At 53.4% G+C, this 24,858-nt stretch overlaps 2 protein-coding genes across 6 annotated transcripts in view; one reads left to right on the forward strand and one right to left on the reverse strand.

Annotated features, from left to right (window-relative positions):
* The window catches only part of BIN3 (bridging integrator 3), a 42,270-nt gene extending 32,955 nt beyond the window's left edge, over nucleotides 1–9,315 (forward strand). Inside the window, exons 5-9 of the mRNA XM_003984702.5 lie at nucleotides 105–241; nucleotides 799–839; nucleotides 5,240–5,381; nucleotides 5,597–5,731; nucleotides 8,439–9,315. Of these exons, the coding sequence (XP_003984751.1) occupies nucleotides 105–241; nucleotides 799–839; nucleotides 5,240–5,381; nucleotides 5,597–5,731; nucleotides 8,439–8,585 (602 nt within the window). The 3' untranslated portion in view covers nucleotides 8,586–9,315. The remainder of the gene's footprint in view (nucleotides 1–104; nucleotides 242–798; nucleotides 840–5,239; nucleotides 5,382–5,596; nucleotides 5,732–8,438) is intronic.
* On the reverse strand, nucleotides 9,246–24,269 carry CCAR2 (cell cycle and apoptosis regulator 2). 5 transcript variants are annotated; one of them, XM_011281450.3, is made up of 21 exons: nucleotides 24,133–24,269; nucleotides 23,159–23,253; nucleotides 22,789–22,880; nucleotides 22,270–22,361; nucleotides 21,951–22,065; nucleotides 21,651–21,780; nucleotides 21,373–21,469; nucleotides 17,293–17,412; nucleotides 15,059–15,281; nucleotides 14,858–14,971; nucleotides 14,329–14,492; nucleotides 13,704–13,875; nucleotides 13,386–13,616; nucleotides 13,056–13,277; nucleotides 12,310–12,454; nucleotides 12,108–12,187; nucleotides 11,601–11,747; nucleotides 11,313–11,424; nucleotides 11,026–11,214; nucleotides 10,668–10,873; nucleotides 9,246–10,413 (listed from the first exon to the last, which is right to left on the reverse strand). In XM_011281450.3, the coding sequence occupies exons 2-21, from the start codon at nucleotides 23,214–23,216 to the stop codon at nucleotides 10,369–10,371; spliced, it is 2,754 nt and encodes a 917-aa protein (XP_011279752.1). In that variant the 5' UTR covers nucleotides 23,217–23,253; nucleotides 24,133–24,269; the 3' UTR covers nucleotides 9,246–10,368. The 5 variants fall into 5 exon arrangements, with proteins under 5 accessions (XP_011279752.1, XP_011279751.1, XP_023108257.1 ...); XM_011281449.3 differs by having other exon boundaries at nucleotides 12,108–12,190; XM_023252489.2 differs by lacking the exon at nucleotides 24,133–24,269 and adding an exon at nucleotides 23,674–23,826 and having other exon boundaries at nucleotides 12,108–12,190.
* Between the last annotated feature and the right edge of the window lie 589 nt (nucleotides 24,270–24,858).

Genomic DNA, 24,858 nt, shown 5'->3' on the forward strand with positions numbered 1-24,858 from the left:
TGGCGGTCAGGGTATGGCCGCTGGACTGAGGAAGGACAGGGTCCTAAGGACAAGACCTTGAAGCCTTTCCCTTCATAGGTTCACCGAGATTTGACTTCTTACAGCCTTATCCAAATCTGCTGTGAAGATATCGTTGGACTTGCTCTCCAATCCCCTCTGCGAGCAAGACCAGGACTTCCTGAACATGGTGACAGCCCTGGACACAGCCATGAAGCGGATGGACGCCTTCAACCAGGAGAAGGTAGCTGGGGTCTTGCTCTCCCCCTTCCCATGGCTTCTGCCTGGGTGGAGCGCCCGTGCAGAGTCCTCCCAGGGCTCGGTCTTCTGACACCCTCAGTGCTCTGACGCCCCTGTGTCACGAGCCCCGTGATCTCGTTCCTGGACCTGCTTCGGCACCCTGTGCTGCCCGTGACTCCCACCAGCTCGTATCGCTCGCTGTGAGACCCCGAGGGAGGCAGGGCAGCTCTGCTCACCCGGAGCCCCTCACACATTCTGTAGCTGCCCACCCAGCCTACTTCCTGAGCACGGCTGTCAGCAGCCTGCAGACGGTGCTGGCGGGAGGAGAACAGACCTGGAACAAGAACAGTACTCCCTGCTGCCCTCGGCGTCCTGGCCATCGTCGTCCTCTCCGCCTCGTTCCAGCTGCGGAGTCAGGGGTGCCCCCCGCCCCATCTCATCCCCACCCGGGGCTCTCAGGACAGCCCTGACTGTTCCCTTTCTCAGGAACGTAGATCCTCCCCTTTTAGGAAGAGTCTGACTTCCCCTTGGTCTTGATTCATTGGGTCTTTCTTTCAACAGGTGAACCAGATCCAAAAGACCGTGATTGAACCCTTAAAAAAGTGAGTAGTGGTCATCTGGGGACCACAGGCCTGAGGGAACTAGGCTGGGGGCGCTTATTGGAAAGGCAGGTCAACTGGCCGACTGGGGACCGAATATCATTTCCAGCAGCCTAGAACCCCAGACTCCCAGGGACCTGACCGGAAACTCAACAGGGACGCTGGCGATATGATCTGTGGCCCCAGAGCACCCGCCCTGCCCAGTGCGCTCAGTGACTTGTGGTCTGCCCCAGCAGACAGCCTCTAGTCAGTGGTCACTTTGCCATCTTTCCCTCTGTTCCCAACCGAGAGCCAGAGGTCCCGGAGCTTGCTGAATGAAGTGAGCAGAGCGCTTGGCCAGCCCTCAGCGGGGATGAGCAAGGCCTTTCATCTCCCCGCCGCACCGGGAGAGCAGCTGCCTGCGGCGCCCGGCTTCGGAGATGTGGGGGTGGCTGCACATGGGGAAGGGCGCAGCAGCAGGGTCCTGCCTGGGAAGGTCCCCAAACTCGTGACCCGACAGGGTCAGAAATTCTTCTGCGAGGCTCATCTTCTCTCAGGCAGGCTCTGGGCAGCGATCAGACAGGCCTATCCCCCGGTCCCCTGAGGTGGTGGGCTGGCGGGGGGCGGGGACAGGCAGGAGCATTGCCTTGAAGCTCCACATCACTTCATCTGCCCCCCTAGCCTCTCCCAAACTGACTCTGACCTAGAAAGGCTCCCGCTCCAGCCCGGCAGCTGCACTTTATTACCTCTTCTGTGGTGGTCCCTGGCAGCTGCCTCACCAGGCCTGGGTAATGAGGCTCTGCTAATTACCATTAGGCCTGGATCAGGGCCCGGAGGGAGATGAAGAGAGCAGGTTTTGGTCCTCTAGCCCCTGGCTTTGAGGTTACTGAGCTCTTCACTCCCTGTTCGGGTCCAAGGGGTGGGGTTAGGGAAAGCTCTTTCTGAGCCAGGCTGTCTGGAGGCCCGGCCCACCCTCCTTCCCTGGGCCCCTTCCCCTACCCCTTGCTCGGGCCCAGGTTGCAGGGCCACACGAGGAACTGGGTGCCGAGGAGGCTGGTGGCTCAGGAGGGAGGTGGCAGCAGGGGCTCCGTGGCTGGTGGCTTTCTGACCGGGTCCCCAGGACCGAGCGTTCGCAGTTGGGTGGGAAGGACCACGGGCAGAGCAGACCCTGCCCCTGGCGTTCCAGGACCTGCCACAGAGACACCCATGGCTGGCAGAGCTAGGCAGGGGACACCAGCTCAGAGAGCTAGGGGACTGACTCCAACCTCGATTTCACAACCAAGGAGGCGGCCTTGAAATCTGATGCCTGGCTTCTAGAGCCAAATGGAGAGAAATCCCGGCTGCTTCCCACCGCCCCAGCAGCCCACCACCTGCCAGGAAGGTGGGTGAGTGGCACAGGAGGCGGGCACCATCTCCGCAGCAGATCCGCTGACCTCTGCCTGAGCCCCCCGGGCCTGCCTGCCTACCCGGCCGGCTTCTCCATCCCGTAGCCGACATGCGATCTCCCCCAACCACATAAAACCGGCACTGCCTGTTGCCGCCTCTTGCCAGGAGAGAAGCTCCCAGGGACCCCAGTACCGGAAACAGGAAACTGCAGCTTTCCTGTCCTCTGATGAAGAACATCACCACATGGCCACCCTGCCGCCCCCAGCCTCCCCCCAGGGGGCTCGGCCTCTAATCCCCCAGTCTCTGGGCTGTGTTCACATGGTCGGATGGGGATGCTTTCAATTTCCCTTTCCTGGTGGGTGGAAGATCCCGGCTGTGTGGGCACAGATTGAGGAATGGCAGGCATTCCCCACCAGGGCCGGCTGCTCCCAGCCTACCTCCCAGCCGGCCTCTTTCTCCCTCCCCCTTTCCCTCCTCCCTCTCACTGCCTCCTCACCCCACTGCTTACCCAGGGGAGGCAGTTTGGTTGAACCTTAGGACAGTCACCTGGGCAGAGCTTCAGCGAGGGTGTGGTGTAGGCCCAGCCCTGTTCTGCTTTCTCTGGAGGGCGGACACAACACAGATCTTAGGAGCTTGTGACCCAGTGTTGAAGCCATGATGGCGCTCTCAGGAAGAAAGACCAGGATGGTCCATAAATGCCGAGGGGGCGCTTTGCAGCGGAGTGGGGAAAGTGCTGGGCGGGCAGTCCCAGCTGGCCCCCAGCCGGCCCATGACCCTGGCCAGCGCCCTGCTCCTCCAAATCTGTTTCCCCATCTGTGGAAGGGGAGGCCTGAACCCAACCCCTGCAATGGCATTTAGTTGTCATTTCTGTGCCTTTGATCCCAGCCCTGGGAATCAACCCCAGGTGACAACTGAGGGCGAGCGAAGAGATGAGTGCTCTGGGGTCAGAGGGCATCCGGAACTGCTCAGCCACCAGCATGGTGGTCATCCCGCCTGGCACCCGCAGAATGCCTCCCTGGTGCTGCCCTCTTTCCTAATAGGAGGAAACCCTCCACCTGTTGCTTCCTGCCCCATTCTTGTCCTGTTCGTGCCCACTCCTCCCAGGCCGCCAGCGGCATGGACAGCAGAGGCCCAGGCACTGGGGCCACATAAGCAGGCCACTTCTAATGAGAGAATGAGGGTGGCCACTGGTGGCCTCTAGTCTGGTTGGGGTCAAGAGGGTGGTGGTGGTGGTGGTGGTGGTTTCTCAAGCTCCGTTGCACCTGCTTCCTTGAGTCACAGGCCTCTCAGCTGCTGGTCACACTCCTCCCAGGAGGGGAGAGAGGCTTGCCTAGCAACTGAGACCCCCTCAGAGCTGCCGCCTGAGGCACAAACAGTGAGGCTGGTCCCTGCCCATGGTCTTATCTGTTCAGACCTACCCAGAATAGGGGACCTTTGTCCTGAAGGTACTGCTCCCCACACCCAGTTCACACAGCAGCAAGGAGGCTCCTCTGCTGGCAGATCAGTCATTCAAGTATCGATTTGATGACTGATTTGTCTAAGGGCATGTCTTACCCACTTCTAGCCTTTCCAGTTAGGTAGTGAGCCCATTAGGTCACCCAGTCAGAAGGACTCATTTTAGTGTCCTTTCTTGGGGATAAGGCTTTTGTTTGACCAGAACCTACTGCCTGTATCTATACCCTTGGCTGGGGAATTCAGTGCTTTGGTCAATTTTATGTTCTCTGTTCTCTGGCAAAAATCTTCATTACTCTTATGTCACGGGCACTCGTGATTTGTTGGGGCTTTTAAAAACCAAATTCATGATCATGCTTCTTTGAGAGGCAGACTTGGAAAATGGTTCTTCCTGTGGCATGTGAACTGCCTAAAGATGGTCCGGGAGCTGACGGGCACCTCCAGCCCCAGCACTGTGGAAGGGGAGGTCCCCACAGCATGTTGTCCCGGCCGCTCCTAGAGAAACCCAGTCTTCTGGCCCCGAGTGCCCCCTCTGTGCCTCTCAACCCCGAATAACCACTGTGCCACCATTTTCCTCAGTTGCGGGGCCCAACCTGCAGGGTAGATGCCTTCTGCCGCCTCCTGCCCTGCAGGCTTTGCTCGCCAGGCAGCTGCCCCATCTCTTCCCGTCCAGTTCCAGAAAACCTGCTTGCAGGCTTGCCTTGCCTTCTCCGACACTCCAATCAAGGGAAATACAGTGTCCCTGCCTGGGATGCAGTCCTGCCCGGTGTCTGTCTCAAGACCTCATTGCTCTTCCCAGTCAAAGATGATAGTCATCACAAAGATGATGCCCACAGGGGCCAAAAGTGTCCGCTGCCACTCTTTGTGAGTGGCCCACTCCTCAGCATTTCCCTGTGGTCCTTTTTAGTCCCGGTGGGGCAACAAGATGTCCTTGAGTCATTTTCCTCAAACATCTGGTTCAACGGTTCAGCCATTTCAGTGGCAGAACCCGAGGGTTCCTGCTTTTCTCAAGGTCAGCTGATAGAAATAGGCCAAGACTAGGTTTTGACTGCAGTTGTCACTGCTAGTGACACCATGAGGTGGCAGAGAGGTGCCAGAGAAGTGGGATGCTTGAGCTCTCTGCTGGACAGTCACTATCCTGGTTGTGACCCTGGACAAGTCATGTCATCTCTCTGGCCTCAATTTCATTGATTGTGTTAAAGGAAGACGTTGGACAGATTATTCCCAAGAGTCTTCAGCTCTCCCATGCTCTGTGACAGGTCTCTGTCATGTGCGGGGTCATATGAGATGGGTGGGGAAGGGGCAGTGGCCATGCCAGTGGCTTCCTTGCATTCCTGCCCCTGTGGCTCACTCTGATCAGTAGAGTGACCCTTAGTCCTACTTCTCTCCTGTGGCCTTACCCCAGACGGCATTCTCAGCAGTGGGTGCTCCCCAGGGGCCACGGCCTCATCTGTCTTACCCACGTGAAATCCCCAAGACCTAGAACAGGGTCTGGCACTTAGTAGGCACTCAGTATGTATTTTTGAATGGACACTGAGCTGCTGGGCTGCGGCTCCAAGAACAGCCTGTATCCGACTGTGCGTCAGGTTTAGCAGTGTCTTCCCGAGCCTCAACATGGCGGTGAAGCGGCGGGAGCAGGCCTTGCAGGACTACAGAAGATTGCAGGCCAAGGTGGAGAAGTACGAGGAGAAGGAGAAGACGGGGCCAGTGCTGGCCAAACTCCACCAGGTACCAAGAAGGGAGAGGTGGGTGTGGACAACGGGCCCCGTGGGTGACGTGTGGCAAGTTCCTCCTTCACCTGGGGACCAGCTTTGGGGGCTAGGAGACCAAGACACCAGATGTGATCCCCACCCCACCCCCGCCCCCAACGTACACATCGTGCCCCCAGCATACACTCTGGATAAGCTACCAAGAGCTGTGACACCCAGTGTCTTGTCCCTCAGGCCCGAGAAGAGCTTCGGCCTGTGCGGGACGACTTTGAGGCCAAGAACAAGCAGCTCCTGGATGAGATGCCGCGGTTCTACAACAGCCGCCTGGACTACTTCCAGCCCAGCTTTGAGTCCCTGATCCGAGCGCAGGTGAGGCGACTCCCCACCCTGCCCCAGCGGACGGCGAATGCTTGCTCCCCTGAGAGATGGTCCTGGGCTTTGTAGACACCCTCGCGCCCGTCCCCGCTTCCCAACTGGGAGGGTGGCTTAGCCGTTCTCCGCCAAGTCAGCAGTGCCACCACCCTGCCCCCGGCACCGCGTCTGCGTCTGACTCTGAGCATTTGCTGGACTTACCGCCTGGGCTCCTCCGTTGCTGTTTGGTGAATCACAGTCCCAGGATGAGACCCCTTTTTGTTGAATGGCTTTTCCCTCAAGTTCTCTCTCTCCTCTCATTGTACCACCAGTGGCAAGAAGAGAGCCACTCTGTCGACACCTCACTTTGACGGGCAGGTTCTTCTTGCCTGGTGTGCTCAGGTCCGGCACAGAGGCCTGCAGGGCAGAGGCCCACACCCCTGCTTCCCCGCTCTAGTTGCTCCTCCTCGCTAGGCAGGAGACCACAGGCTCTCTTGACTTCTAGCAACCCTTGGAGGGTTCCCTACATCCTGGGGAGGGCCATGCTCAAGGCCTCTGCCTGGGTGCCAGGCCACAGGGCACCTTCCAGTGGAAAGGCAGGCCAGCCTCTGGCCAGGTGTGCATGGAGGTGCCCGGGGTAGCACCGGGGCCGGGCAGCTGGAGGGTGGGAAGCAGGCTAAGGCCTCCCACCACTCGAGGGTTTGAGGACACAATGTCCAGCTGCATGTAGCTCCTGCGTAGCAAACCGCCCCCCGCCCCCCGCCCCCCAGCCCCGGCCATTCTTCAAACCGTTCGCAGGGATTGTTCTCCCCATTGTAAAAGAGAGGAGGTTAAGGTGCCAAACCAAGAGGTCTCTGCCATGTGGGGCCCCCGCATCAGCCTCCTGCAGGCACTCAGCATTCTGCCACCTTTCCCACCGTTCCCCAGCCGGTGAGAAAGCTAAAGACTCGGCCCCCTCCTGCCCACTTCGGTGCTTGGCCTGGGTGTCTGGCGCCCTCTAGTGGACACACTCACTCCTTGCAGTCAACAAGGTGACCAAAGCTGAAAGGCCTCAGGGTACCCAAGGAAAAGCCCGATCCTTACCTGCCCAGCCTATCAGCCTTTGGAGACACCAAAACCCATGGGGCTGCACGCCTGTGCTCAGAACCCCGAGCAGGGTTGATGTTGGAGCTGGAACTTAGTGACCATGTTTTTGGCCGCTAGGGAGAAATGAGGCAGAGCACCAACATGCACAAGTGAAGGGGGGCGGGGGGGGGGGGGTGGGTTTCCACACCTGCCTCCAGAGCATTCTCCTGGAGACGAGGACTTCCTTCCAGAGGCTCAGCCTAGGCTGTGGAGGAATGTGTTTAAGGAGACCTGTGCTTTCCCTCCCTGTGCCACCACCACCCCTGCTCCCGGCCCCCTGCATGCTACCCTGCCCCCTCCATTCTGTTGCTCACTGGAGGAAGCTCCAGGGTGCCCAGACCTGAGGTTAGGGGCTAAGGATGCCCCGTAACCGGGCAGCGGGGTGGATAGGGACTGTTCACTGCCTCCTCAGCACCAGCCTCCCCCTCCCGAGGCTGTCGCTGCCATTAGTCACTGGAGAAGTGAGCATTCCTAGTGACTCAGCCTGCGCAGTGCGGCTCTGGGGCGGGGAGTGGGGGTAGGGCAGGCCATCCCCTGCCCTCTCCCGGCCCTGGTCTACGCCCCGTCCCCTCAGGGGACAGCAGCATTTGGAGACCCTCATTTAGCTCCCCTCAGCCCAGTGGAAATCTAGCTGTGGGGGTATGAGAGACCCCTCCTCAGAAGCAGCTGAGCCACGGCCCTGCCACCAAACATGCCACTCGGCCTGGCCTTCCCAGTGACAGCACTCCACTGTCTAGAGTGGAAGCAGTGTCTGAATAGAGTTTTGAATAGTGTGGATCACTTTCACGGAAGTGTTTGCCTTTGGTCATGGAGGTGGAGACGAGGCAGTGGCCCCTGGTCTGAGCAGCCCTCAGCCATCGGAAAGTTGCTGAGGGGTCTCCCCTGTCCTCAGCACACCCCCACCCCACTGCCACAGGCCTCTCCCATCAGCCCCGGTGCCTACACACATAGGGACATGGAAACAAGCTGGTCTGCGAACCCTGCTTTCCAGCCAAACAGGGACAGGTTGGGAAGGAACACGCAGCTGGTGGGGGGGGGGTCACCTTTCTCACCTTTACCTCTAAGACTCTCAGGGTTCTGGGGTCCAGCCATGCCCCTTCCCCATGGACAAAGGTCTAGCTTCTTGAAGCACCTCGGGTCAGTGCCTGACTCCCTGGCTTCCCCAGGACTCGAGGAGGGTCCTGCCAGTGCCCTCAGCCAGCCTCAGGCTGCACTGTCCTATATCTCCCGGCACAGGCCCCAGCGCCCCTCAGCTGCCTGGAGGGCTCCAAAGTCAGAACCCCCGCCTCCATCCATCTCACCAAGGCCCCCTTGCCCCCCCTCCTCTGCCATCCTGGCAGCAGCAGTGGACGTTCCTGAAGGGCTGGGGTCTGTGGCTTCAGTTTCCCTACTTGCCCTGCAGTTTCAGGAGATGGGCTGAGAGGAAGGGCAGTGATGGAGGGAAGAGTGGAAGCCAGCCCCCTCCACCCAGCCTGAGCGCTCTGCTTAAGAGAACAAGCATGTGGGCCTCTGGGACGTGCCCAGGGGGTGCAATGCTGAGGGGGCTTTGTACCCCAGGAGCCCAGCACCTGCCAACCTCCTTCTCCATCCCTGCCTCCAGGTTGGGTACTACTCTGAAATGCAGAAGATCTTCGGAGACCTGACCCAGCAGCTCGACCAGCCTGGCCACACTGATGAGCAGCGGGAGAGGGAGAATGAGGCCAGACTGAGTGAGCTCAGAGCCCTCTCCATTGTGGCTGATGACTGAGTCCCCGCCACCATTTCAGACTCCTGGGATACAAGTCAACCTTTCTGGTCTTAGCCCTTAAGCTTAGGCTCAGGCGACAGCCAGCAAAAGGCTCTCCCCCAAGAGAAGTATGGGGACAGCAGTGGCCCCTGTTCTACCTCACGAGACCTCTGCAGTGAGCCTGGCACCAGGAGCCCCAAGCAGGGTGCTGCCTCCCCACCCATAGCAAGAACCCAGACAGGTAAGCAGCACAGAAAAACTCCAAGGGCTTTGTTTCCAAAAGAACCGTCCAAAGGGCAGCCTGGCCTAGGACCTGAGCAAGCTTCCAGCCTTCAAAGGCACAGGCTCTGTCCGCTCACCTGAGGTCTTAGCCTTGCGTGCACGGTTGTGATCTCACCTACCTCCAAAGAAAGACCCATCCTTGGGAGTCCACCCACCCTCGTTGCCTTTCCCCTTCAGACTCTTCTTTTCTGGGAGAGGCCCAAGACACTGCCTCTCCTGTAGCCCAGACTCCCAGCATAAAACCTGGTTTCACCCACTTCTATCCCTTAGGTTAAGTGCAGAGAAGAACCCCAAGCCTTGTAGGTTCCCTAGGAAACCAGACTGAGCTCATGTAAATAGGCTGTCAACCACACAAAATGTCACAGCCTGATTCACAGGCCTCAAAGCAATAACAGTGGGTTTGTCTCACCTGAATATTTGGAAATTTTATTTTTTCAAGTAAAGTTTTCAATAAAATTGCCAGCTGTTACTGTGCTGTAACTGAGGAGAGAAGAGAGCCACCCCAGGTTTGTGTCAGGGTGGTGCTGCCCTCTGCTGAGCTGACAGCCCCCCTGTGGCATAGTGTCTCTTGACCAGCAGGGGGCAGGACCCAGAGCACCCTGGGGCTCGTCTTCCTGCCACCCGGCCCCACCTTCTGGAGATGCTGCATCCTCCATCCAGCAGAGGCTAGGCTGAGGACTAGAAGGAAGGGGGCAGCACAGGGAGACCTAGAAGAGGAAGAAGGTAAGAGCTATGGAGGACACTTAGCTTGTTTTTGACTTTGGTTTATTTAAAAAACAAAAAGCCAAAAAAAAAAAAAAAAAAACCAACTTTATATACAAAGTCAAACTGAAACCACGGATTATGGAAAGAGGCGAGACTTCTGGGGAACAGGGAAAAAGGCTGGGCCAGAGCCAATACCACATTCTGAACACGGGGAGGTGCTGGTTTCTTCTGGCAAGTCCAGGGTGGCTGGAGCACAGTGCTCTCTGGCAGACACAGCCCGACACCAAGAGTTCGCCAGCACAGACTCCATTTCTGCGATGGCCAAGGAAGACCCTTCCCCTAGGAACCTGCTCCTGTACCTGGCAGGACTTGTGCCATCCAGAGGAAGGGCTCTTACCCCCTGCCAGAGTCCACGTCTGTTTCCTCAGTTTATTGGCATCAGACCTTATGACATACTCGAAAGCCTTTTCCTCCCCTGTCTTATTCTAAACTGGAAGAGGACAGGAGAAAAGTCAGCACAAGACTAAAGGGCCCCAGGAAAAATCCCAAGGTGGAGGGCAAAATGACATTCGAGGGGTGCAGAAGGTGTTGGATTTAGTTGTTAAGTGGAACCGGGGTTCCTCACGCATCCGTCCCACATAGCACAGACCCCACCCTGATGGCCTGAGCTCCTCTACGGAGGCTGAGCATAGGGGTCAGCCACCCCTGCCTGTGGCTCCCAGGTCCTGCTCCAGCTTCTTTCTGGAACCAAAAGGGCTCGAACGTCAGCAGGCTCCATCGCTGACCTCACGGGAGGACAGCTCCTGCACCAGGCCCCTCAGTTGTTAGGTGCCGGCTCCTCCTTCTCTACCCAGCTGTCCGCCTAGAACGAGAATCAGGACTCAGGACTCAAGTGAAAGGGCCAAGATGGGAGGACAGCAGCACTTCCTCCCAGGAGACCAGGCTGCAGCTGCTACCAACCGATTCCCCAAGAAACCAGTAGGTGGAGAAGGCGAGGCGAGGCAAAGCCCCGCAAGGGCAGGAGGACCGACGTGCTGGCTGGCTGTCACCTGTCACCCCAACCAAGCCTCCCGAATGACGAATGACTGTCGGCCGGCTCTGCCCTTAGAGGCTCACCTTTTCCACCATCCGCTGCATCTCCAGCTGCAGGGGGGTCAGGCGCCTCCGGAACTCCTGGAGCAGTCGCTGCAGCTGGTTCTTCTGCCGCTCGGCCGTCCGCGCCGTCTCCTCGGCCTCGGCCAGCCGGCTCCGCAGCTCCTGCATTTCCGCCGCCAGTGTCTTGTTGGTTACTTCAGTGGCTGAGAAGCGGTTATGGCTCTCCTCTGGGGGGGAAACGGCAGAAAGACCGCTGCTAAGCTAAGCACTGCCGCACAGGGCAACAGGCCCGAAGCGTAAGGAGGGACCCCTCTTAATCTCCACACCCACGGCTGCACGTCCTATGCGTGCCGGGTCCCTGCGGCTTCGGGCCACTCACCCAGCTTCAGTTCCAGTGTGTGAATCTTGTTCTCCAGGTAGAGCCGTCCACTGTCCTGCTGCTCCGCGCGCTGCAACAGGTTCCCCACATTGATCAGGCTGCCGTTGTGGGACACCAGGCCCTTGTGTTCCGTGGGGGCGGCGCCCGGCTTTGCGCTTTTCCCAGAAGGAGGTAGCAGATCCAGGTTTCCTAGAAGGGGCCGAGAAAGAGATAGAAGGAAGAGTTCTCAGGAGAAAGCAGCGTGCCCCGCCCATCCTCCACAGAAGGCTACAGGCACCAGGACGCACCAAAGAGCACCTCCTCAGGAAGCCCACCGTCTGTGCCCTCCTGGCGGCTGTACTGAAGGCTCCGGTACTGGCAAATGTTCTGGGTCACCACCCTGCTGACCAGCTGTTTGGCCTGCAGAAGACATACGCCCCAGACACCCACTGATGAGAAGACGCGAGCCCTTGCCCCCATGGTATGCAAGCGCCTAGAACTAGAGCTCTCTGAGCCACCCACGGGAGTCCAGTGTCTGCGTGTAACGTTAGGGGGGGCCGTCTTGGAAAGGGCAGAGAGGATGTGAGAGAAGGCACCTGCTCTGCACTGAGCCGGAGCCCAAGGGTAAGCAGGATCCTCTCCAAGTCCCGCCGGTGCAAGTAGCCACACCAGTTGGCGTCAAAGAAGACAAAAGCAAGGAGACAGTCCAAAGGGAGCACGGCAGAGGGGTCCAGCTCCTTGGGCTGCAAGAGAAACGAGGATGGACAAGATTTACAAAGAGTTCTTTCAGCGGCTAAAGCGCCTAGGACGTAGCTGACCTAATGACACCGGGGCACCCTTCCGCCTGGAGACAGGCCCCCAGGCCACTTTTACACACAGAGGAAGTGAGTGCGCTCCTAGATCAGATACCTCACTCAGATTCACCCAGATGGAGATACTGAAGTGCCCTCGATCCTATGAACACCCCACTCCATGAGCCAAGAACCACATTCTGGTTTTTGTCAACCGGAATCAAATGGTAAAAGTTTCCCTCTCCCAGGAGTGAGTCAGAGACCTCGCTAATAAGCCTCACGGACTCTTGGGGGATGGAAGAGAGGTCTCACCATGTCCTGAAGAGAAGAGAACTCCATCTCCGATTGGTTTGAGGCAACCGACCGGACCTCAGAATCCTCCAGCTTGGCTCCTGCTGCAGAAAGCCTGAGATAAGCTTGGAGCAGGGACCACACGGGCCCAAATCCCACAGCTGTAACAGGAGAGCAGTCCAGCCACAGAGCCAGGAGGCCACTGTGTGGTGCCCGCACGTACCGAACTCCTCCTCTCCGTCGTCCCTCAGGAGCAGTAGTTCTGGATCAAGCGCCATCTCACAGAGGTCCTCAGATGCCTCACCCCGGGGTTTCTCTTCTTCCTCTCCCCCAGAAGATGGAGGTTTGGGCAAAAGCCCATCCTCCTTCTAGAAACAGACCCGGACGAGAACGGTCATCTCTAACTGCTAACAATTAGAACAGCCAACAGTTGAGCATCAACCGTGTTCAGGCACCGTGGTAAGGGGTTTGTACACACACTCCCATTTACTGCACTTCATTACGTGGGGTTCAGAGCACACCAGGGCGGCTCCAGGGCACCCGGAGTTTTCTTTGGGAGTCAGTCACGGTCCCGTAAGAAATTATATGTGTACTTGATGGCATCAGGCAAGAAACAGACCTATGTGCTTTAGAAAGGGCTAAGAAGATGCGGCGCTCTAGTTAACCATCAAGTAGCCCAAACACCCGTCCTCCCCACAGCATTAGTAACCGAGGCTTCTGTGCCACCCTGGCAGGCCAACCACGCCGCCAGGCCCGCCTCCCCTCTCCTCAGCACACCACCTCCTAGCTGCACAGCCAGGTGGGAGAGCAAGGTGCCCTGCTCCCGAGGACGTGCCAGGTGGCAAGGCACACACGGGCAGCGAGAGGAGCGGTGAGAGGAGCCCCGTGAGGCCCCCCAGCAGTGCCTGGTATGGCACAGCACTACTGTGTGCAGCCCCAGTGCCCGTGCAGGGCAGCAGAGGTACTCACCGGTGGGGCGTCTGACTCGGCAGCTGTGCCCTCACTCTGTACCTCATCCTTGGACTCCTTGGCAGCCTCTTCCTTGACTGCTTCTTCTTCCTTAGCTGCCTCCTCTTTCTCAGGTTCAGGTGGGGCCACAACCTTTTCAGGAAGGCTCAGCAGCATCTTATAAATCCTATAGCCAAAATCCCTCTGCAGCATCTCCAGAAACAGTTCAGCCAACACCATCACCTGGTAGGAGAGTCAGCAGAGGTCCCCGAGCATCAGGAAAAGGGGAATGTTCAAGCCCTGCCGTCCCAGATACCCTACTGCACAGCCCACCCAGACTCCTACACTTACTTCAAAAGAGATCCTTTCTTTTGGCCTCCGGTCCTCCACAATACTGTGGAGGGACAGGTTTACACAGCCAGGGCGTGCCATGACAGCAGGTTCTAGAGGGGGTGGAGGGGCCTCTGGGAGATCGGTGTCCACTTCCTGCTGTGCGGTGGCCTCTGGGTTCTCTGCATTCTGTTTAGAGGCGTCTGCTGCTTGCTCTGATACATCAGCTGCCTGTTCCGTTGGCTCTGCTTCCTGTGACAAAAGCCAAGAGCGGTGACCACCTGGGCCCAGGGGTCAGGGCATCTACTCTGCCCCCTTATTTGTAAGGCTCAGTCTTACCACGGACACCTCTTGGGGTGGGGGAGCTGCCTCTGCAGCTTTCTGCTGGCACAGGGCCTCCCACTCTTCCAAAGTAGGCATGATGGTCCAGACGTCTGGCAGGTACACCACCACAGTCTGGAGCCGCCTCGGTGGGCCTGGCTGCAGGTACTGAAACTCAGCAAAGCGCCACCTGCTCACAGCAAAAGGAAGAAGGAAGAACTGACCCATGACCTTCACAAGCAAGTGCTTCAGTCAACACTTAATGAGCACATACTGCATACGAAGCTTTGAAAATACAAAAACAAAAGAGACCAAGTCTTCAAGAAATGGTTCATCAATGGAGAGACTTGCAAATAAGGAGACAATTACTATCCAAGGTGCTACAAGCAACAAGGACCGCTGATATGGCGGAGGGATCACATCTGATGAGCCTTGGAGGGTCAGCTGGCCCTCAACACACATACACATTTCCTAGTCATGCTCATGACCAAGGTGACCGTCACTGAGGGCCAGAGGGAGGAATGAGGTAGGACTAGGACACAGAAGAGAGCTAACAGGTCAGAAAGGCACAGGAACTTGACCTCCTGAACAGTCTCCCCAATGCAGAGGGCCAGCCACAGACAAGCCTGGGGCAGCCACTCACCACTTTGTGCAGGTGCTCAAGTCAATGCCGGTCTGGGCTTGCGCACAGCGGATGGCGGTGCGGACTAGCACCTGCGGGTCGCCCTTGGGGTCGAGGCCATCCAGAGAGGGAGACCATTCACCCCCAACCAGCACCGCCTCTTCTTCTTTCCGGCCCAGCAAAAACTGCAAAAATGGATCCGAGATTAAAAACACAAAACAAAAACAAAAACCCAATTACCTGGATCTCCCGTGAGGCAGCCTACACCCCTGAGAGTGAAAGCAGCAGGATGTGGTGAAGAATCCCCCACACAGGGTGGGAAGCAGGGAGGGGTGGATCTCTCTACCCATGAACGTGAACCAGCCATGTAACTTTTTCTGACAAGAAGATCCTGAGCCATACGGTCCTGGTGAAGTGAGTGGTAGTGGTATTTCAGTTCTGAGACTGCTGGTTTCTACAAGTTCACGAATAGGAGCCAAGCTGCCGAAAACCTGACAGGGCCTGGACATTATCAATGACTGCATCCTGTCTCACGGACACCAGCTCTTACCTTAATCTGCTTCAAAGGATGTTCTGGTGTCTCCCTTGGCTCAGCCATGTCATCCACAAAGAGCATGCAACAACGATACAATTCCTCCAGTCCCGGGGAAGAGAGCAGCAGTACCTGTGCAGGGGCGGCGTGAAGGACACACTCGAGAGCTTTCTCAGCCTCCGACAACGGGATAAAGCGGCAGGACCTCAGCCCACTTACCTTGGAACTATAAGCGGGATCGCTGTCTGCAGGGATGGGCTCAGCACCAGTGTCTGGAGCTGGCTCCTTCTCAGAAGATACCTGGATACGGCTTGGATGATGGAGGGAAAAGGGCTGGCTCAGAGGAAAGGCTGACAGCCAGCTCAGACACACAGCCAGAAAATCTGAGGGAACCAGGAGGCTGCGGTAGCGGCGCTGGAGTTCTAAGAAGTCACAGGTGGGGCTGCAGGAAGAAAGCAAAGATCCAGACTGGGCAAGCCTAAATTATTTTTAAAAATGAAACCATATCATGAGTTTAGGCCCCACGTCAGGCTCCATGCTGACAGTGTGGAGCCTGCTTAGGATTCTCTCTCTCCCTCTCTCTGCACCTCTCCTGCTCTCTTTCAGAATAAATAAATAAACCAAAAAAATAAATAAATAATGGAACTATAAAAGACTTGGAGGGGAAAGGGCAAAATATTTTCTAAGCTGGGAAAGAAGACGTCTCTGAAAAGAAAAAGATGGAGATTTGAGCACTAAAATGAGGGGCGCCTGGGTGGCGCAGTCGGTTAAGCGTCCGACTTCAGCCAGGTCACGATCTCGCGGTCCATGAGTTCGAGCCCCGCGTCAGGCTCTGGGCTGATGGCTCAGAGCCTGGAGCCTGTTTCCGATTCTGTGTCTCCCTCTCTCTCTGCCCCTCCCCCGTTCATGCTCTGTCTCTCTCTGTCCCAAAAATAAATAAATGTTGAAAAAAAAAAAATTAAAAAAAATAAAATAAAATGCTTCAACCTCTAATTGCAAAATAAAGTCAAACTGGAGAAGAAAAAACAGAAAAACATTTACAATCCACGACAGCTAAGGCTCAACCGTCTTGATATGAGGAGCCCACAAATGACTAACAGAAAGTTGACAAGTCTGAGAAAACTGACATCAACAGATACTTAACAGAAAAAGAAAAGAGACTTAACAGCCTGTGAAAACATGCTCTATCTCACTTAAAATTAAAGAAATGCAAATCAGAGGATCACTTTTCACCTATGAGACTGACAAAGATCCAAACGTTTGACAAGGGCTCAGCACCTTGTCACCGGCTGCAGCAGGAGGAAACAAGTACCTCATGCCCCACTGGCGAGAACGTAGATCGACACAGCCTCTTGGACAGAACTGGCAATATATGTCCAAGTTTAAAATCAGACCTTTGAGCCAGCTACTCCAGTTCTAGGAACTGATCTCAACAGAATACTTGTGCCTGTTCACACAGATGTTTGTAGAAGAATGTTTACTACAACAATGTTTAGGATTAAAAAGTGAAAATGGAGAACTGGCTAAAGTGTCTGTCCATTCAGTGGAGTATTGTCTAGTTGCTGAAAAGAATGCAACCCCAACCTAATAAATGTTAACATGGAAGAAATTCCAAGATGTATTAAGTGAAAAAGCAAAATACCAAACAGTACATACAAGAAGCTTCTATATACATTCAAAAAGACACATTGTGTGTGGCAACTTGTTCGCAGTCACATTTGGACTGATGTGAGGAGGCTCTACATGCAGCCCTGATGCACGGCTGATGTAGGGACCACACTGTCTTGTGAGGCAGGTGGCTCAGCATGGAGCACAGGAGAGGTCCTGCCTGGCCCCGTGGACAGGAAGCGGTGATGCCAGGTAGAGCGGGAACAGCCCTCTTTCCCTTCCACCTTGAGCAGTAGCCAGGAGGCCACCACCCCACCTCAGCTCGGGCTTGAGTGAACTTTGCTACTGGGGCAGTGGCTGGAGCCCTGCCTCTCCACTGCTGGATGGAATCTGGAATCGCTCATCTACCTCTGTCAGTGAGTTGCTAAGTGAGATAGGTAGGCTTGCAGGCCAGAGTCCTCATACACCGTACAGCACTTGAAAAAGGATTGAGAGGTTCCCTGGAAAACGAGTCCCAGGGCTCTTACGATCTGTAGTTTTCACTTGAATTAGAACTAGTACTGGGTACCCGAATTTGAATTGGTAAGCCTTAACGATAACCTGGCAGAAGTATTTCTGGTGATCAAATCACAGAAGTTCTATCAGGGAACCCATGTAAGTGGTGCTACGCTGGTCCAAATTTGAGACTTAGAAATTAAAAAACTGTCACATTAAAAAAACAAACAAAAAGGTCCCAAGCACATGACCCCATATACACACAGTCTCTTGCATAGGCTGTATTTCATTTACACAAGAAGCTGTTACCAGCTGTGAGCCTCAGCCCCCACCCCAGCCTTGCCACTCACCTGTCCACAGTATAGGGAGTGAGATGGACCCGGTAAGGAGGCAGGTCATGCCGTGGTTTCTTAGCACCCCAAGGCTCTCCACCAGCCCGCTGTTTGCGTTTCTTGGAGTCATAGTCATCGCTGGAAGTTGGCCCGTCACCGGAAGGAAGAAACCACACTGTTACATTAAGATTCAATACACTGGCCTGACAAGGAAACAGTCTGAATCCCCAACATCAAGGAAATGGATAAAGAAGCCATGCCAACAGCCCTATGACACATAGCTATAAAGTTATTAAAATGAGTATTTAAATATTTCTAATAGCAGAAAACCACCCATGATAAGCAAAGACTAGTACACAGTAATATGTATACAGTAGTGCCTCAACTGTGCAAAATAACCTTTTAAAAACTGAAAAGAAATAAAGTATTGGGGCACCTAGCTGGCTCAGTCCATGGAGCATATGGCTCTTGATCTCAGTGTTGTAAGTTTGAGCCCCACATTGGATATAGAGATTACTTAAAAAAAAAAAATCTTAAAAAAAAAAAAGTATTAACGATGAATGCCTCTGGTAAAACTTGTAATTTTATTTTTTATATTTTCTGAACTTTAAAAATTACAGTGAACATATAATTTTTTGAAACGAGCAAAGATTTTAACTGATTTCTAACATGAGACACATATATGCTACCATGCAAAGGGTTCTATAAAGCAAGTTTTATTAAGAGACCATTCTCGTAACAAACCCTTAACAATACACGTTAAAGTCAGAAAAACACTCAAACCCTTTGGTCCAGTAATTCCACTCTTGAAAATTTATCCCAAGGAAGTTAATTCAAAAGAAAAACAGAGGTTATAAACAGTGGAAAAAATTCAAACCAAGAGTAAGAAAACCATATTCACATCCAGCAACACCTGAACTTTTATAGTAAATAAATACAATAACCATACAGCCGTTAAAACAATCGTGAGGATTAAACTGCAATATGGAAAAAATGTTTAATCACCTTAATCATAATGTATAAAAATAATTTGGACTCTAGGGCACCTGGGTGGCTCAGTTGGTTAAGCATCCGACTCTTGATTTCGGCTCAGGTCATATCATGGTTGCAAGACCAAGACCTGAATGGGGCTCTGCACTGACAGCATGGAGCCTGCTTGGGATTCTCGCTCTCTCTGTCTGCCCCGCCCCCACACTCACGCATGTGCGCTTACTCGCGCTCTCAAAAAAAATACTTAAAAGATAGTAATGTGGACTCTAAAATTAAAACTTTTTAATTTTTTAATTAGAGTCATAAAAAGTATGTTTCTCTATAAAGACCAGAAAAGGACATAGGGAAAAAAGCAGCCATAAATAATTTCTCTTTTCAAAATTATTTTCTAAAGGTGTTTAAGAATGGTTATTACCTTTAAAGGGAAAGAGGAAATGACTCATTTTTATACTATTTTGGCTTTATATAATAGCACGTACTACTTTATACACTTCTATGATATAATACTTATTATAGTATCACTACGTTATGGATTCAATAAATAAAAATAGAAGAAGGGTGTCTGGGTGGTTCAGTTGGTTAAGCATCTGACTCTTGATTTTGGCTCAGGTAGTGATCTCATGGTTGTGAGATCTGGCTCCTGCTTAAGATTCTCTTTCCTCTGCCCCTCCCCACCTCTAAAAAAAAAATAGAAGAGAAAAACCTTTAGACCATTAAAAAAAAATGCCAGTTTGATGAGGGGAAAACAAACTCCTGTGTCTCTAGAGAAGTAAAATCAACTGTCAGGTCTTCCTGCCCAGGTAACTGGGCTGCCTGCAGTCTATTTGCCAGAAGGCCTCTGCTCTTCCCCTCAGACCTGTCTGCATTGTTTCCGTTGTCATTACGGCCCTGAGCATCTAAGTTCATTACATTTAACACAGAGGGTTTTTTTCTTTTCTCTATCTGCCTGGCTCATTTCCCTGCTTATTAGCATCTCCATCCAAAAGCTGCCTTCTAATCTCGCCTTTACAGAATGTCAGCTTCCACATTTCTAACACAGTAATTCTGACAGCTCTCTCCAGCTCACCCATGACTGGAGTGAACTCTTTGGGAAATGCTGTCCACCCCTAGTGAAACCGGACGTCCCACTGAATCCTGGAATCAATGGCCAGTTTTCTCTCCTTACTGTGAATCGTCAGGAACACATTGGAAAGCAGTACCAGTGAGAGACATCTCTGTAACCTCAGCAGGACACTGAGATGGCATATCCCGCTGGACACACCTGTCCAAAAAACCTCAGTAGTTCAGTACTGGCAGTCCAACGGAGACACTGTTACCTCCATCCCAGAACCTGAAATTTAAAATAAAACTTGGCTTCCAGCCAAAATGCTAACACAGCCTGACTCCTTTGTAAACTGCTGTTGTCCCAGAGTGACCGAACTCCTACTGCCCCCTTTCCTACTTTGCAAATTCTCTGCACTGACTAATGGTGTATCTCCCTGCCAGTGGTAATGTCTCCTTTCTCTAGAAACCATAACACAGAAGCATTATGGCAAAAGTAATACCAACAGGCCTTACACAGGGCTTAGCATGTCCAGGACAATCAAATGCATATGACTGTACAGAAAGACTGAATTTGAACCTAAAGCAAAAAGTCAATAGCAGCCATTGATTTCCACCCAAGCTACATTATCCCTGAGGGCACTTGCTGGGATTTGGTAATAAAGCCTTTAATAAACTCACAGAATGTGACAGGTAGAAACTCCTTGGAAACTGAAGACCAGGAAAATGCACAGGGACAAGGAAGGGGTGCAGGTGTATGCAAAATATATACCAGTCACTTGAGAACAGGACAAAGTGTTTCATGTAGTGGGGACATGGTGGAGAACAATCCTAGATCTACGAGAGAACCATCCTCCTAGTTAGAAATCATAATGACCTAGCCCAAGGGAACCACCACTAGCTTCAGCAGACTATGCCCTCTGCCTAAACTTTTTCCCTGAGTTATTCCATGCTCCTTTTAAGAGTTCACATTGGAGTTCATTCTCAGCCCTCATCATGTAATAATCTACTGGCATCTGGAGATCTTCCTCATCAGTAGAGTTCTCATTTCAAAAAAGAACCTGAATATGAGAGACCTTTCTGGAGTGACGGAAATGTTTTATATCTTAACTGGGGTGAGGGTTACATGGGATTTCCCATTTGTCAAAACTGGATGAGATTTGTGCATTTCAACCTGTATAAAATTTGCCATAAAACATTTTTTTAATTAAAAAAAGGTAGAAGGCAGGGAATAGATGGACATACAGATGAAAAAGAATGGAAAATATTGATACTTGTTGAGGCTGGATGGTGGGTATATGAGGGTTCATCATCTTTTTGTTTGTTTTACCTATATTTACAATTTTCCATAATAAAAAATTAAAATGAGGACCAACAGAAGAACAAAATCAGTCTTAAGCAAACCAGTCCAGAGCTTAACTCTTAAGGATAAAAGCGAAACCTTTTAGAGAGAGAGGAAGGCGGGATAAGGACACAGGAGCTAGAGGGAATAGGCAGCATGCTCTCGCAGTCCCTGTAGCTCACGGATGACAGAAGATGGCCTAGGACACCTCCAAAGTCCCAGAGTCACTATGCCGGCTGCAGAGGGGCCATGAATCTATCTGCATGTTCAAGGCACAGGCCTGGGCTTGAGGGCAGAGTGCGACATACACATTCTAACACTACACTGATGTGTAGCATATATAAACAAACACGTTTTATATCAGCAAATAAAACCTACACTACGATGTTATGTTTTTTGGACAATTATCATTTTCTTGATAGTTTTGATTTTTTGACACCTCAATCTTAAGGACTAAAAATAAAAGAGAAAATTATGTATTTTAAAAATTCAATATGGTGTTTTGAAAGCTGAACTACATCAAATCCCTGCTTGCTGAACCAGTTTATATAGTTCTAATATTTGCATATACATCTCAATGCATCAGCCTGTTTCAGGGTAAAGGGCCTAGCTAGAAAGAGAAATCTAGCTGCAGAAAGAGAATGTTAGCGTCAACAGGTGGCAGAGAAAGAGACACTGTTCCTAGGGGCAAATAAAATATCTTCCCTGCTTAATCATTCTCTTACCTTCGGCCCTGATCCAATCGTCCATGAGGGCCCCGAGCAGGAAATCTGTTCAGGTGGCTCAGATGAAGTGTGTGGGATGTTTGGAAGAGACTCAGAGCTGCAGAGAAGAAATGGTTGGTGACTCAAAAACCCTAAATATCTGCCCAACTTCCCTGTCCCTTTCTTCCAGTGACAGAAGTACCCACTTCCATTCTGAGAGCAAACCTGAGAGTTACAGGCCCATTCAACCAGAGTACCCTATAAAGCCAAATCCCAACATCCACGCCACTGGTACGCACGCTTCTGAGGAAAGAGCGGAGGAATCCGGTGAGGCTGGAAGATCAGCTGGGGCTGAGCTCCCAGAATCCCTTGCTTCTGGCCCAGGGCTGCCACATGTAGAAGGGGAGGTGCTGGGGATTTCAGCAGGGGCTGCAGAACAATAACCAGGAAAGTCAGGGCATCCCATGGTTGATCTGCTCACCGCCTTGGAAAGATGCAGCCCCACCTCTTGACAAAAGTAAGGTTCTCGCCCAGCTTTCAGGGCACAGGGGCTTCCCTCCCTCCCCTTTCCAACGCACATGCCGAGGAAAGATGGATACCTGGTTGGAGAGCGTTTGCACCTTGACAGCATTCCAGGGCACTGCCTGGCCTGGGTTGTATGCAGCCTTCACCAGCACCTTCTCACCCAGCTGGGGCAGCCGGCCCTTCACCACACTGCCAGCACACAAGCCAGGAGACCCAGTCAGGAGAGAGACCCTGGCCAAGCCACCTTGACTGCCCCTATGAGGCCCTTCCCATCAAGATTTCTCACACCTTGCATAAAAACAGCAAAGCAATGGCTTCAGAGGGGTCCCACCAGCATGGTGACAGAACTGAACTGAATAAGCATTTCCAGAAGGGGACTAACCTCAAGCCTACCTTAGCTGAAAAAAGACCTCTTCATCCACCACCCCAAAGTAGTCATGCAAGCTGGTAACAATGCCAGTGAAGACCCGCTGCTTCTCCCCACCCTGTAAGAGAATATGCAGTTTGAAAGTCATAGAGAGCATCTGTCCACACTCTGCCATTAGCCTCTCCTCTCCAGCCAAACCGCACCGGGCTCAGCAGAGTATTGCATCAAGGTTCACATGAAGGAGGCACGCGTGTGCAATAGTTATAATCTACTGTGGAGGAATGGGGGGAGATCACGCTGATTCTAAGGTCACCAGCTGTTTCTAGGATTTCCAGTTTTCTAATTCCCAGAAGCAGCCTAAAGATTTCCCTAGAGCCAGGACTTCGGACTCCCCAGTCAGAGGTGTCTAGTCACCTCCATCCTGGCTCAGGCCGGGAGTGTCAGGAAGGATGAACATAGCAATGCAAGAATGAAAGCACCAGGCAACCATGCATGCTGTGGTAGTCTTGAGTGTTGAAACTCACTAGAAAAAATGCCCAACCTACCTGAAGGTGCCTGGCATTTTGGGACAGGTCTGTGGCCACAGGAGGAGTGAGCAAACCAGGAGGAGGACCCAGAAGAGATGTTGAAGCTGCGCCTATGTGGACAGAGAAGCAAACTCCAGGAAGTGTGCCTACCATTTTGAGCACTGGAGTCAGCTCAAAGATACAGGAGGCCCAAAGAGCAAAGTGGCTCTAACCAACTCCTCCACAGGGTTTCACTGGCCACCACTGAGCTCATCTCCTAGTTTCCTATGAAACGCTGGCAACCAATCACACTCCACCAAGGAAACCCCAAAAGCCACATTTTAAAAGACTATCTCCAAAGCACGAACTACTACCCAGTTTGAAGCCGAGCAGGAATAAAGGTGATCACCTGAGAAGTTGCGTCCCCCTGGAAGCGGGTTGATCCGCTGGCGCTTAAACTGGGACATTGGGAATGCTGTCCTCTTTCAGAGTCTTAGAAAAAACCTTTAATTGAAAAAGCAGTGTTAACAGCTTAGAGGGAAATTTTCCACCGAGCCCTCCCCCCGCCCCCCACAAAAGTAACTGAGATCTTAATAGAGGTGAGGTGGGTACTGAAAATGAATGGAGATGGAGAGAACATAAAGAGGGGCAGGAAATGAAAAAATTACATTGTTCCAGTTTGCCTTCACAATAACTTAGTGGTGGGTGATACTGTCAAGCTATCTGAAAGAAAAGGAAACTGAAGCTCAAAGAGATTAAGAGACTTGCCCAGGGCCACACAGAACCAGTTAGTGACAAAACTGAGACTCGCACCCAGGTCGCCAACAACTTAACGCTCCTCTCACTATGCCACACCACCCGCAGATGCTTGGGGAGAGTGGGGGGATTGGAAACAGCCCCAGTGACATTCATTCATTCAAATACATCCGCCAAAATGCTCCACGCAAGGCCCGGAAAAATGGAGGAGGCTGGTGCTGGAGAGAAGGTGTGGGCCCTCTCCCCGGAAGCCCGGCCCGTTGTTCCCCGGACGGGCTGGTAGGAAGGTAGCCCTGTGGCTCTGCCGAACGCGAATCCGGCAGCGCGCCCGCCCGCGCTCCTGCTCCCGTGCTCCCTGGGCCTCCGCTCCCGCCTCAGCAGCCGCCGGCACCGGGCCTCCCGGGCCGGGCCGCGGCGGGGCCACCGTGGGAGGACGAAGGCGCGCGGTTTCTCCTCCTCCCGCCCGCCCCCAGGGCCGAGGCCGTTGCCAGGGAGACGGGACTTGCAGTCCGGAGGGGGGCTCGGCCCCTTCCGCGCCCCGTGCATCTTTGCTGCCCGGCCCTCGCAGCCCCTCGGCCGGGGGAGGGGCGAAGGGGCAGAGGGGCGGCGGGGGCCCCCCCAACCCACCTGCGGGCCAGGGCCGCGACACCGGGGGGACAAAGACACCCGGAACCACCACAGCCGCTGCTGCCGCCACCACCGGAAGCGCCTCTCCGGAAGCGCGACCACTGGTCGGAAGCTACCACTCTCCCGGATATGGTCCCTCCCTCCTCTCCACCGACTTCTCCCTTCCCCCACGCCGGCCTGCCATCCCGCTCCAACTGTGGAACGGAACTGCACCTTCCCCGATCGGATGCGCGTGAGGAAGCTGGGCCTCCGCGGTGTCCTCGCTTTAGTGTCCCATTAGAAAAGCAGGCTTTAGAGCATTGGTTCCTTGTCCAAAGACAGCAGGAGCTGGACCCCCAAGTGGAAGAGAGCACCTACCACCCCACATCTGGCCTCATTCTGGCAGACCCCAGGGCTGCAGCCGCAAGAGAACCAGCCCCTCCTGAGTAAAGGAGGAGAGTGCCTGATCAGTGTCATTTCTAGGAGACGCCAGGTTTAAGCCAGTGACCTTATCCCTAGCCCTGTCCTTCCATTGATAACACACACACACACACACACACACACACCCTCCTCTCCTGCCCTCTGAATATCTACAGGAGACTAAACTTTTGCCCTTTCTCAATTAGCAAACATATAGGAACCTGCCAGACTGTAGTAAATAAACTACCACAACATTTTGGTAGACATTTATAATGTTCTCAGAAAGATTTCCTTTAGGAGTGCCTGGGTGTCTCAGTCAGTTAAGCA

Source organism: Felis catus, chromosome B1 (assembly GCF_018350175.1).
Source record: "Felis catus isolate Fca126 chromosome B1, F.catus_Fca126_mat1.0, whole genome shotgun sequence".
Lineage (NCBI taxonomy): Eukaryota > Metazoa > Chordata > Mammalia > Carnivora > Felidae > Felis > Felis catus.